The sequence below is a fragment of the Orcinus orca genome, chromosome 5 (genome assembly GCF_937001465.1).
Source record: "Orcinus orca chromosome 5, mOrcOrc1.1, whole genome shotgun sequence".
Classification (NCBI taxonomy): domain Eukaryota; kingdom Metazoa; phylum Chordata; class Mammalia; order Artiodactyla; family Delphinidae; genus Orcinus; species Orcinus orca.
In genome coordinates, this window is record NC_064563.1 from 16,181,559 (window position 1) to 16,195,590 (window position 14,032).

Below are 14,032 nucleotides of genomic sequence, written 5' to 3' on the forward strand. Positions count from 1 at the left end.
AGCAAGATGGGGAAAAAATTTTTACTTGTCATCTCTTCTGACACTTGATAAAAATGTATTTATGGTTAGAGGTAGTTGCCTGATATAAATCAGTGAGATTGCTCAACAAGCCATCCTCTGGGAATTTTTTTCCCCCTTATAGTACAGAAAAGTAGTGGGAATGGAATTACACATAAGTAGCCTATCTCATCTACAATAGTTTATATATATGGTGACAAGAAGAAATATCTGAGAAATGGTAGTGCAGATGAAAAAAAAATCACACTTAAGTTTAACATTTCTAGGCCATTTTAGTGAGATGTCATAAGAGACAAGGGTGGTTAGAATTGTAAAGTTTTTTCTTTTAGAACATCTAATCCAACTCTTTCGTTTTACAGATGTTAAAATTAAATTCCTCAAAAGTTATATGATGTGCTTACGTTCACCAACACTTTAAAGACAGAGGTGTCTTTAAATTCTGAAATTCTCCTGAGTTTTTCCAGTATTTTCTTTTCCTGCTAGGCAAGATATTTTAAAGTCCTTTCCTGTTAAAACATAAAATTGAATGCTTTATGGATATTCTAGAAAGAGATGTAATAAAACGTTCACTTTTTTTTTAAGAGAAAATACTGAGGCAATTCTGAGGGCTATGTCTTGAATATGCAAATATGTACTGCCATTTTTGAGAAAGGCAGATTATCACATCTCCTGTACGAAAGAAAGGATCTATTGACTATCACTGCAGGTTGGATATCCTCATTAGAACAGATCAGCTGAGGTTATCCAGGACCAAATTGTGTAGCTCTTTGATGCCTTTTGAGTGAAAATATGATTTGGGGACAGGAGTTTTCAAGATGTATTAATTCAGAATATTTTAGTTGTCTTATACCCTTAGGAACAAGAAGAGTTAGCTACTGTCTCTGTTTGCTTTGTATGGAGGACAGAACTCAAATATTATTGAAGATGAGTAATTGATCTAGTTCAGAGAAAGTTAGAAGAAATGTGCAAAACAAACAGTTAGTGGTCTTCCTTTTGGTCAGGCACTGTTGTAAAAGCTTCACATGTACTATGTCATTTGAACCTCTCAACAGCCCTGTACAAGAGATTACGCATGTCTGTTACAGAGGAGGAAAAAGAATCTTAGGTTAGGTGACGTATCTATGGTTGCACAGCTCGTAACAAAACCAAGTCTAGAATTTAGGTGTGCTTAAGAGCTCAATTTTTTAATCCTTGGTAATATGCCATATTTTTCTTTCAGTTATAAATTTTTTTAAACATTATTTTTCCACTTTCTAGATGCCTGTCATTCTCCTGTGTTTACCAAAGACTAAATAAGACATTCCCTGTTCTCAGACAGCTTATAATCTCATTGCTAAGTTCTTTAGTTCTTTTTTATAAAAATTCTTTTTTTTAAGTCTTGACACCTCACATAAGCTGTGAGGTAATACTTTTGCACTCTTAACATATGTATCTATGATATATTCTGTTTAGCAGGATTATAATTTGATTACATTTCTTTTGTAAAAAAATTAAAAACTTTTTTTTTAATTTCAGCATTTCAGGGAAAAGCTGCCTTCATATGGAATGCAAAAGGTAAAATAAATATACACTACTTAATTTGATTTGCAAAATGTTTAAATACATTTTTTTAAAGCTCTATATCAAGAAGAAATATAAATTAATGAACCTTTTGCTAAAGGATATTCTTGGAAGTTCATTTTATTCCTTTGAATTGTTGAAGGACTTAAAAAAAAAAACAGTTCTGAAACAATTTTCCTGAAGTTTTCTCATATTTATATGTCCATGAGTTTAAAAATAGAATTTTCACTTGTAAGTTGCTTTGGATAAATAACCCTTGCTCTTAATTTGAGATCAAATATTTTAATTAAAATTGGGGCACTGCTGAAAATACAGTGCTTTAATTAACTTATTATGTTTCCTTATACAATCATCCTGTGTAGAATAATATAGTCTCCTATCCTTCTCTGACTTCTCAACCTTCCTTTATTTTTCTTTCCTTTTTATAGCACTTACTACCACCTGACATGTGTATCTTCCCCTCCTAGCAGTGTAAGTTCTTGAGGACAGAGTCTATTTTGTTCACTATGTACCTCTTGACTCAGAACAGTGCCTAACATTCTATAGACCCCCAGTAAATATTTGTTGAATGAATGAATCACATTCTACTTCTCAGTACTTGCCACCTGTAATTTCAGTGTTCAAACTTGGAACCTGTTCTGATATATATGAGGTGGTAGAATAGATAAGAAATTTTTAAATGGTGGGTTTTCATGTTAGATTGTTTCATAGATAAAGATACCTCATGACACCCCTTTGAAGTAGTGGGATGGTTTTGTTAGTATGGTGAATACTACTTTAAAAATACTCGTGTTTATCTAAACCTTAAAATAAAGAAGATCTTTCCCAAGTAGGCAGTTTTCTAGATATCTGAATTTTAGTCATTTGATTTAGGTATTTACAACTTGTCTTTATTTTAATTATTTGAAAGGGAGTCGTCTTAAATTATACTCTTCCTTGTTTTTGAAAACAGTATACAAAACTTGTCCTGCAGACAAAGCCATATTTATGATTTATGATATAAATCCTTAATGTTCCTAGTAGTTTTTTAGGTATCAGGGGATTTGCCTTGTACTCAGTAGCCCCACATGTCACCATTCTTTTTAATTTATGTTAATTCTTATGTATGGGTTTATAACCTGTCTCTTCTTGTTCTTGTCAGTGTGTTTTTCATTAACAGAGCCATAGCTCTGTTCTTTTTATAATTTGGTGCTTCTTATCTTTTGAAAACTGGTAGATCCAGATATCCAAACTGCCAGCATTGCATATAACAGAATTTTAAAAGTATTAATATGCTTGTTAAAAACAGTTACCTTCAGTTTGGTAGGATTTTGGTAACTATCTTTTCAGACTTAGTCAACATGTGATGTTCTTCACTTATTTTCCCTTTTGAAATAGGAATTGGTAAATATGATCGATAACCATCAGGTAACAGTAGTAAGTGGTGAAACTGGTTGTGGAAAAACCACTCAAGTTACTCAGTTCATTTTGGATAACTACATTGAAAGAGGAAAAGGATCTGCATGCAGGATAGTTTGTACTCAGCCAAGAAGAATTAGTGCCATTTCAGTAAGTAATCTCTCACTTTTTAAAATTCCCCACTTTGTTTTCTGTTCTCCTATGTAGTCCTGCTAGAACTTACTGATTTTGAAGGTTGGGGTGATTTTTTATTAGGTTTAAGATATGTTGCTATAAAAGCAAAATTTGGTTAACAAGTATTTGGTAGTAAAGCCCAAAAAATTAACCTCTCTCTGTTAGTGATAATAGATGTTTAGGAGTCAAGATAAATTAAAGATCCAGACAATTTTCAGTATAAAAGTAAAAGAACAAAAAATTGATCATGTTTATAGAATTGATTAGGAGCTTCAAATAATCTGCATCATTAGATGCTTTACATTTTACTCCCTGATTCATTCAATACTATTTTCGGCACTCTCTGATTGTTTTTTTCAGTATATAAGTACACTGAGTGGCGGTAGCTGTATTTCTGACGTTTTAATGCAATTCAGTAAGAGGGAATTTATCATAAAAAAATAAGGCATTGTTTCAGGTTTATCATTAAGCAAGTATAAGTACATGTTTATTACAAATAACATTTTTTGTGTTTAGTTAGATGACCTAGTTAAATATATGAGTTACATGTTCTTTAAAAATGTTTGGGGTTTCTTACAACATTCATTGTATATAGTACATTTATTTCAGTGTTACGGAATTCTGTGTGTGAATTTAAATTACGAAGATTTACGGTTGTATTTGGTTTTATGATAGTACTATTTATTACATCTCTAAGTCATTTAATACAGAATCTGGTCAGGAACTGCATTACCAATTATAGCATTGTTTTGTAGGAGCTACTATATACGTTTTAAACTATGGTTTCTAAGAGATACTATTTTTAAAAAAGTAAAGCAGCAGTCTTTACGGGAGGACGATATTCCTAGAAATGGCATAGGTTCATAGAATGGTGAAAAGTAAGCCATTTTTGTCATAACACTGTTATATAGCCTGACTTAAGTTAAAAATCTAATCTTATCATTTTCACTAATATATGAGTATATATATTGACAGTAAGGAGAAATGCAAATTAGGTTATTTCTTTGCTTATTTTTCTAAGATCTGTTGGTATTTGAATGGGCAGTTTAATCAGTAGCAGAAAGTGAAGTAATGGTCCAAGTCAGTTTATATGGGATAGAACGATTGAAAACTTTTCCTTCTGAAGTATTATTTCTTAAAAACTAATCATGTCATTTTCTAACCTCATAAATCACTGTTCTGTCACTAGATGACTGTTGGTTACTTTTAGTTCTACAAATCAGTGTTGGATTATAAGATTTCATCTGTCTAGAGCTTATCTTTGGCAGCCATAACTTTAAGAACATAACCAAGAACTAGAAGTTAAGCCTACCAATCTCTACGAAAAAGAAACAAATGAAAAATAGTATCAACGTATGTTTACCCTCAAATTATATACAAGTTTTACAAGTTTAGATTACGATTTCCAACTTTTTTTAAAAAAGACAAAGAGAGGATTTATAGAAAGTTGCTTTGAAAATAGTTATGAGGGAGAATTTCAGAGGAAATGAGAAGTAAACATAAGAAGCAGGTAGTCTTCAGCTCTTAAGGGACACAATTTTAGATACCTCAGATTTTAATATCTGTTTCTATTTTTTTAGTTCTGAAAATCTAATGGATAGTGTTTCAGCAACCAGATTTTCATAGGCATTCACGATATTTACTATAAAGGAGATGTTTTCTTTGTAACTGTACTTTATTTTAATTAAAGGTTGCAGAGAGAGTGGCTGCAGAAAGGGCAGAATCTTGTGGCAATGGTAATAGTACCGGATACCAAATTCGCCTCCAGAGGTAAAGAATGTTCACTTGTTTACAGGTAGATTTTAGTGAAACTTTGAAATTAGAGATCCAAAAGAAAGATCTTTCCCCTATTTTTATGCTGATTATTGCTATTAGAATTAACATTTAAAGTAACTGCAACATATGAGGCTTGCAACCCACAAAATCATTTTTTTAACCCAAATTCAGATTTGGATTGCCATTTTAAGATGTCTTTTACATTATGGAATGATTAGAAAGATAACATTTTTCCTGGTTATATGTTAGTAGACCATCACTCACCCTGAAAAGGAGTTGACCTCCTGTATATTTTGATACCACCATGCAGCCACTGACTGACTGAATTTAGTTTTGTGTCTTTAACCCCCTATCCCATTCCACTGTATTTCTTTAGTCCTTCTCTGCAGGTCAAGATTCCATTTACCTTTTTAAATGAATTGATTTTCTAATCACTGAACAGAAGTTTAGTTCTCTAAATATTTGGTCTTTTTCTGAATGGTAGCACTTTTGCTTTTAAAAAGAAATCATTAACATAGTATCATAACAGAAATAATGTATAATGAACTTGAAGCTAGTATGTCTCATTACTGTATCATTGTAAGGGTTCCAGTAACTAAAATTTAAGTATGAAGTTTTTCATTAAAACTGAAAAAAATTTTTTAAATTGAAGATATTCTTTTAAACTTTTGTAGTACTTAAGTAATTTATTAGTAAAGAAAACCAAGAATTAACTCATATCTTTCATTCACAGTCGGTTGCCAAGGAAACAGGGTTCTATCTTATATTGTACGACAGGAATTATCCTTCAGTGGCTTCAGTCAGACCCGTGAGTATGTTTCAACTCAGGACATTTAGTTAAATGTTATCAGAAGATGTAATTAGGAAATTGGATTTTATTAATTTATGGAAAAGTAAAATGATTCTGTTTTTGAATTTTGTGCTGAGTAACGAACTTTACACTTCTGCTTTAGGCATTTGTCCAGTGTTAGTCATATCGTGCTTGATGAAATCCATGAGAGAAATCTACAGTCAGATGTTTTAATGACTGTTGTTAAAGATCTTCTTAATTATCGACCTGACCTGAAAATAGTTTTGATGAGTGCAACATTGAATGCTGAGAAATTTTCAGAATATTTTGGTGAGTAAAATTTATGGTTGTTACTTTAGAAAGTTATCACAAAGCCATTGAATTTAGAAACAGTTTTCTAAAGAAAACTAATATAGTGCTAGGTACAGAGTAGTCAAAATAAATGTTTAGCAGTTCATTTTATTTGAATATTCATCTACCCTCTAGTCTCACAGAGAATTGGGCCTGTTTTTTAAAAATGTGGCATCATCTCTGTTCTTATAGTGAAGACATGTAGCCTTTTGGTGCTTCCACCAGATAATTAAGGTGACATCAATGAAGTCAAACCACAGATTTGAATTTTATAAACTTTTTGTGATTCTTCTGCGGCTTTTATGTAATATCACAGGCTAGGGTGGCAGTTTGCTAATAACAGTAATAACTAGCAACCACTGTGGAATACCTTCAATGTGCCAGGTAGTGTATTTGGCATGTCTTCATCAGTCCTCATAATACCTTGTGAAGTAGGTGCTATTCTTATTTTTACAGATGAGGAAACAGCCTCAGAGTAGTTAAGTAGCTTACCCAAGGTTGCATACTTAACAGAGAGTCAAGATGATTTGAAACTAAATTTGAGGGAATTCCCTGGCAGTCTAGCCGTTAGGACTCAGTGCTTTCACTTCTGGGGCCTGGGTTCAGTCCCTGGTCAGGGAACTAAGATCCCACAAGCTGCACAGAGTGGCCAAAATATAAAAAAAAGAAACTAAATTTGACTAGCTGCAGAGTACATTCTTTTAAAGTTATGCCTTACTGTCTCTCCTGCTTAAATTGTTGGGGCAAGGAGAAAAGGGAATTAAAATGGAATAGAACTGTAATGTGTTTATATTCAGCCCGGTTGACCCTCAAAGCCTTGTGAGATTAGTTGAGCATATTATACTTTGTCTTTGTCTCTGTCTCAGTCCTTTTTGATGAGAAATCCAGAACTAACTTTGAGTAAACTTATGCAAGTCAGAGGCGAAGTTTGGTGCCACCTCAGATACTTTGATATGTGTCTACAGTGTTGGCCTTTGTTTACAGTGTATATGGTTTATTTTGTTCGATACAAAAACCCTAAATAGCATTTAAATAACAATACTAAGACTTACTTTTTAACTAATGATTCTAAAATAGTAAGCAACAGTTTAATATTTGGTCAGGTCTTGCTTTAACTACGTTTCTTCTTTCCATAATTCTGGATACCACAGGGGTTACGTTTCTTATGTAGATTTCACTAAAACTTAGGTTCTGGTGGCACCATCTTGGCTAATGATGAAGAGAAGTAGACTTAGTAGGTCTTGAATCCAACTTAAAATACTCTATTTTTTGGTATTCTGGGTTACTTTGTAGAACTGTGAGATGTGTGTACAGTTTGGTAACAGTAAATCGGTACTGAGTGAACACTAGACTGCTGGTTTTATTAAATTAGATATGGAAAAATAAGGTAGAGCTGTAAAAGTGTCAGGACCACTTTCTGAAGTTAAAACTAATGGAGTCATTGTCCTATTTACAGTCTGTTGAGTTATTTTTGGGTTTTTTTTTGAACATTCAAGTACAGATTTATGTTTTATCTACCATGATAGGTAACTGTCCAATGATACATATACCTGGTTTTACTTTTCCGGTTGTGGAGTATCTTTTGGAAGATATAATTGAAAAAACAAGGTAAGTAAATATTAGGAACTAAAAGAGATTAAAAATACTAACATGTCACCATTTTGTCAAACTTTAGTCTCAGAAACTCACCCTTAAAACTGTTTCAAACTCATCTCTAAAACATTGTTTTTCCTTAAATCAGGGATTCCCAAACTTGGTTGCACATTAAAATGACCTGGAGCTTTTTAAAACCCACATTCACACTTCATACCATAATTATATTACAGAGTCTAGGCTGGTAGCTAAGTGTCAGTGTTGTTTAAGGACCCCTGGGCAGTAAAGTTTGGGAACTCTGTCTTTAGCACTGAACCTCTCTTCTGGTTCTCCTACCTGGTATTCATTCTCTTTTGCTGGCTTCTATTCCCCACCCTTTAAATATGATTTCCCCCTAGAGTTCTCACTTATACTTTTCTCAGCCTTTTATTTCACTGTTAAATCTTTTTTCCATGACCATAGTTCCAAATTTTCAGAACTATTTTCCAGTAGCTTGCAGAACTACAGCTTCAGAACTGAAGCTCTTCCTGAATTCTAAACTTATCTAACTCTATACTCAACAGCATTGCAGTACCACAGATTTCTTGAACCTCACATTTTTCAAACAAAAATCATGATCTTATATTTGATTCCCGCCATGCTTCCACCAAAAAATTAAAGCAGTCTGTGTTGCTTAGTATGCCTTATTATAATGGTTACTCCTGTTATCCTCCACCCAGTTGTCTAAGCTGTAAATCAAAAGAGCTGGTGTTTATCAAGCAGTTATATACCAGGATATGTTAACTGCTTTACATGCTCAGTAACCAAACTACTCTAAGTCATTCTATATGCCATCCCACTCTGCCCCTCAAAAACCCTGAGAGCTTTCTCCTTGAACATACCTTCTCATTTTTATTTCTTCTACTTAAGGTCCTTATTATCTCTCCTGTGTTAATATAATAGTTCCTCTCTTGGCACTGTGGTCTTCACTCTTACAACTGCTGCCATCTATTTTCCAAACATATCTGGTCATGGGAGCTTTCTCCCCCAGGGCATGCCCCTTAGATTTCTTTTTGAAAACTGATTGAGGATCCTTTATTGGTGTGTCATGGCCTGTAGCAGAGCACCTCAGCTGGTAGGCCCAAGTTATTGATCCCCTCAGCACTGGTCATTAGCTGCTAGCAGGCTTCTCGAGGAGCTGTACAAAATTATGTTAGTATTCCTTGATGAGGAAGGGCTGGGAAAGCACAGCCCCGTAGGATCAGGTTCCAGTTCCTTAGCCTGTCACCCCAAGGCTCTTTTACAGTCTGGCCCTGTCCTCTCTTTCTAGCCTCATGCATCCCATGGTCTGCCCATCCTAAATGCACTATTCTCTAGTCTGCCATCTTGTGCCCTTTCATGACTTTATGCTTTGTTACGTGCTATTTCCTCCTTTTAGAGCTACGTTTGCCACCTTCTTCATCTTTTCATCTATAAACTGTTATGTAAGAACAAATTCCAGCTTCATTGCCCATTAAGCCTTCTCTGATACCTCTCACAGAGTGAGTTACCTTCTCAACAAGACTCCCAGAGCACTTCTATCATATCTCTTGTAACACTTATTGCCATGTAATGTGTCTTTTTATATTTGCCTCTTGCACTAGATTTCAAATTTTCAAGGTCGAGGATTTTGTCCTGTTCATCTTTGTGATTAGTGCATAGCATAGTGCCTGGCCTGTAGTAAACATCTGAAAAATATATGGACAGATGTAGAAATACTTGTGCTGAGATTTTTTTTCAAGATTCCACAGCTTACTTGTTAAAGGAGAAAATCAGGAAGTGATAGTGGGAAGGTGAGAACAAAGATCCTGCTGCGTATTTCACATGGAGAAAAGTCAGCTTTTGAGTGGACTTTATTTAACAGATATTTTTTAAACTTTATGGCTTGCACTGTGCACTAAGATCTGAGCATAAAACAAGTGAAAGACTCATTACACACCCTCAGAACTTATATCTAGATAGGGAGACATACAAGCTATTACTCTAAGGTGTGATTGACCTGTTCTGGGGAAGTGAGAGTACATTGGAAATGAGTTTATAAAGCAGGGATAGGCTGGATAAGTCAGGAAAGTAGTGAAATCAGTGTAGCAAAGAGGGAAGTGTGTATGTCAGGGAGGAACATATAAAAGTGAAAGTGTATGTTGGTCTTCCATGCTCTGGTTTTATCATCAATGCTTATACATTTTTATGCTCTCCCTCCTCAATTCCACTTTCTACCATGTGTCCCATTTCCTACCATAGCACATTTACCAGTTGTTTTCTAAGATAATAATAGGCAACAGCTTGACAATAAAAACAAAGTTCCAGGGATCAGTAATCTAAAATTACATAAAGACGGATTGCTTTCTTAAGGTCCCCATAAGGCAGGGAATGTACAAGGAATGGTAGCGAAGGGGAGTCTCTTGAAGCAAAAGGATGGTATCTGTGCACTTGTCATTCTTTAGCCAGCCTAAGAGGGGAGGTGAAGTAGGGTGGTCATTGGATAGAAGTTTTCAGCAGAGGCCCCCAGCTGTTCCTTTCCCAGAAGAAGACCTGCACTACAGGGAAGTAAGGAAGAAAGTAGGTGAGGTGTTATGGAGGGTTGTGATTGGGTTCTTGGGGAGGGGGGTTAAAGGTTACCTCTGTTTTTGGAATTGCTGGGAAGGGAGCCAACTGTGGGTCCATCCTGCTGACTAGACTAATCTCTGTCTCAGGTTGTCCTACCTCACGTTGGTGCCTCTATATGTATCGAAGACTTAGGGGAATCCTGGGTCACAGGTACTGAATAGGGAAGGGGATTGATTAATACTTTTGGGGTGTCTGCTATGTGTCAGGCACTGTGCTTTATCACTTTTGTTTTTTTAATTCTCATACAATACTGTTAAAAGAGTATTCGTCTCTCAAATAAGGAAACTAAAGACCAGAGGTTCATACCTTGCCCAAGGTCACACAGCTAGTCAATGGCAGAGCAAGGACATCAGTCCCATTCTGTCTGACTCACGAAGCCCATGCTCCAAATCCCCCATTCCATCTAGATGCTCTCCTCCAGGTGAACTCTGAGGGGCTTTGGGGTTAAAGTGTAGGTTCATTTTTCTTTGTCCCTCTCTACTCCCATGCCTCTGAGAACCCACTTATGGTAGGTGACATTCTTGGGCAGATGTGCCCTCTGTTTTTAGCAGTCACTGCAGCATGGTGGAGTCAAAGCATAGCACTGGACTGACACGAAAGAGATTGGAATGCTGATTCTCGCTCTGCTGTTACTATGTCTGTGAGACTGAGCAGAACTAAGTAGTTCTCAAGCATGGGTCTGTAGATCTCTACACTGTCTGAATCTCCTGGGGCACTAATTAAAATTCCTGGATTAGCAGACCCCAGCCAGACCTACTGAATCCAAATCACAATATAGGATATAGGAGTCTATTTTACAAACTCCCCAGGGGATTCTTATGTGCACTCAGGTTTGGAAACCTCCTATATTCAAAATCTGAGTCTTCTAGGCAATCATTAACTTATTTTAGACTTACATTAATGTTAACTTTTGATTTAAAAGCAAATTCAAACTTAAAGATGGAAGTTACTCTAGTTATTTTTAAATTTTTATTGCTGAAGATGATCTAGAAGTTTATATACTTTGATAGAGAAGAATGATTTTTATCTAAAATGTCATTTTATATGTTAATACTTGGCAGTAAATTTATGTTTAACTGGCATTCACTAGAAAGGATAGTGAAGATGTTCTTTAAAGTTTCTTTTTAAAATCCTAAATGTAAAATAGAGATATTGAATATTAGCTAAAACCAGAGTTTCAAAAAAGTGAAGCTATTTAAGAATGTTTTTATTTTAGATATGTTCCAGAACAAAAAGAACACAGATCCCAGTTTAAGAGGGGTTTCATGCAAGGGCATGTAAATAGACAAGAAAAAGAAGAAAAAGAAGCAATCTATAAAGAACGCTGGCCAGGTTATGTAAGGGAATTGCGAAAAAGGTAAGTCTGTTTTGTTTGAAAGTGAACACGGTGGCTAAATGACTAAAACAAAAAGCAGGATTGTCTTGATTTCGTACGCATTTAAGGATAGCATTGCAAGTCTCATTCTAGCTGAATACGGATTTGACTTGTAAACACTATCATAATCCCAGTAATTCTTTCCTATTTATTGATTATGTTTTCCCATTTGCAGATTGAGTTAATTATAAGATTTTATAGCAAGTTAAACTTCAGGAAACTATCAAGTATTTCATGGCTTTCTATTTGACTTTGACAGGTATTCTCCAAGCACTATAGATGTTATAGGAATGATGGATGATGATAAAGTTGATCTGAATTTGATTGCTGCCCTTATTCGATACATTGTTTTGGAAGAAGAGGTTAGTTTTGTTTTTAAGTTTCAAAATTGAAATATAATTTCAATTTTATTTTTGTATCAAGGCCATGAAAAAAATTTTCTTAAATGGTATAAAAAAAATAATAACCTATAGAAGAAATGGCTTTTGACACCAGAAATAGGAATTTCAAAATACCAAAGATTTAGGCATTTGACCTGTTGGAAGAAAAGACTAAACAAGTGAAATGTCTGGATTATAAATCCTGTTTTTAAAAAGTGAACTTATGTTCTTTAGTTATAATTGGTAACTAAAGTTATCTTGAGCTAGTATAATTTTAATGAAGACTTAATTGTGCACAGAATTGTACTTAGTGTATTTTGTTATGTGATCCTTTGTAATGGTTCTTTCCCCTCCATATAGGATGGTGCAATATTGGTCTTTCTACCAGGTTGGGACAATATCAGCACTTTACATGATCTCTTGATGTCACAAGTGATGTTTAAATCAGGTATTATAGAAATGCATTTTATTGTAATTCCAAGAGTGGTACTTGAATCATATGTAGCCTGGTTATTTTCTTTCATTTGAGCTTGGTGGTCTTAGTCCAGGTTGGGTTTTTTCAAAAGTTGGATCTTACTTTTTTCTTTTTTTTTTTTTTTCTTGGAAGTTCTACGTCAGAGATGAAGATGGTAGGTATGTAGTGAAGTTCCTTATTTAGTGTTATGGTGAGACTATTTTTCCTCTCTTCCTAAATTTGCCTAATAAAATTGAGTTCATAAAGTTAAGATGTTAGCTTTGAAGTTTTTGTTTTTCACTCACTTCTGCATTTAGTTGGGCAGAAGTTTGAATTTATCCGTTAGTCCACTATTTCTCAGCTGCCTATACAGCAGAGTCACCCATGGCACTTCATTAAAATGCAGATACCCACATCCCAGAATATTAGAATGTGACCTGAACATCTGAATTAAAAAAAAAAAAGTCCTTAGGTGATTCTGATTGTTTAACAGCATGTTTACATCTTAGAGAAATGCATGGGAACATTTTTCTCCTATGAAATTCAGTTAAAGCTTTTTCAGGAGTCGTCATTAACTTTAACAAAGCAAATTCTATTTACTATTTTATAGTTCTGAATATACTTCCTAACCTTACTCTGTTGAAGTGCTTTTGATACATTTTATTTTTACAGAACACTAAAAAATATCTTGATCTAATTTTTTTTTTTTTTTGCTGTACGCGGGCCTCTCACTGTTGTGGCCTCTCCCGTTGCGGAGCACAGGCTCCAGACGAGCAGGCCCAGCAGCCATGGCCCACGGGCCCAGCCGCTCCGCAGCACGTGGGATCCTCCCGGACCGGGGCACGAACCCGCGTCCCCTGCATCGGCAGGCGGACTCTCAACCACTGCGCCACCAGGGAAGCCCTCTTGATCTAATTTTATTGGCTAAAATATTTTTTATTCTTTGTTAAATCCCATCATGGTAATGCCCTCAAGGATTCTCTATAATTAAAATTATTTGTAATTATTAATAATTTAAAATTTATTAATAATTTAAAATTATTTATAATTAGAATTATTTATTCTCTAGCCGGAAAAATATTTTTATCTGATCACCATGATTCCTCTCTAATGAAATACTGCTTTCTCTTCTCCTTGTCATTGATAATCTTTCTCTATAGAAAAAGTATAGCCGTGATTGAACTATACAACCAAATTATTTTTTTAAACAATTGGAATACTTTTTTGGCTGAACCTTCCAATTTTGGCCTCTCCTTCCCCCGTCATAAACACTATTGTATGATCTACTTTTCGTTTTTAAAAATATAGATGTGTATATATTTTTCTAGAAAAATGCAGGGAAGATCATTTTGGGGGGAGTGGGGGAAAGGGTGTAACATACATTATTATAATTGACTTGATTAACTTTCTAATTGAATTATTCTCAAGGATGGAGGTATTAATTTATACTTCCACCACGAGCTTAATTTCTTTTAAAGGAAATCTTTCAAAAATTTAACATACCTAATCGTTAACATCATCTGATAATCGTCTATAAT

At 34.7% G+C, this 14,032-nt stretch overlaps 1 protein-coding gene across 3 annotated transcripts in view; it reads left to right on the forward strand.

Moving 5' to 3' along the window:
• DHX36 (DEAH-box helicase 36) overlaps window positions 1-14,032 on the forward strand; it is a 59,655-nt gene that overhangs the window by 22,181 nt on the left and 23,442 nt on the right. For all 3 annotated transcript variants that reach the window (XR_007477537.1, XM_049710177.1, XM_049710178.1), the window contains 9 exons: window positions 1,534-1,572; window positions 2,956-3,126; window positions 4,841-4,920; window positions 5,660-5,734; window positions 5,880-6,046; window positions 7,594-7,675; window positions 11,502-11,642; window positions 11,920-12,022; window positions 12,401-12,488. Coding sequence is in view for 2 of the 3 variants with exons in the window: in XM_049710177.1 (XP_049566134.1) it covers window positions 1,534-1,572; window positions 2,956-3,126; window positions 4,841-4,920; window positions 5,660-5,734; window positions 5,880-6,046; window positions 7,594-7,675; window positions 11,502-11,642; window positions 11,920-12,022; window positions 12,401-12,488 (946 nt within the window). In the remaining variant the exon portion in view is untranslated. The remainder of the gene's footprint in view (window positions 1-1,533; window positions 1,573-2,955; window positions 3,127-4,840; window positions 4,921-5,659; window positions 5,735-5,879; window positions 6,047-7,593; window positions 7,676-11,501; window positions 11,643-11,919; window positions 12,023-12,400; window positions 12,489-14,032) is intronic.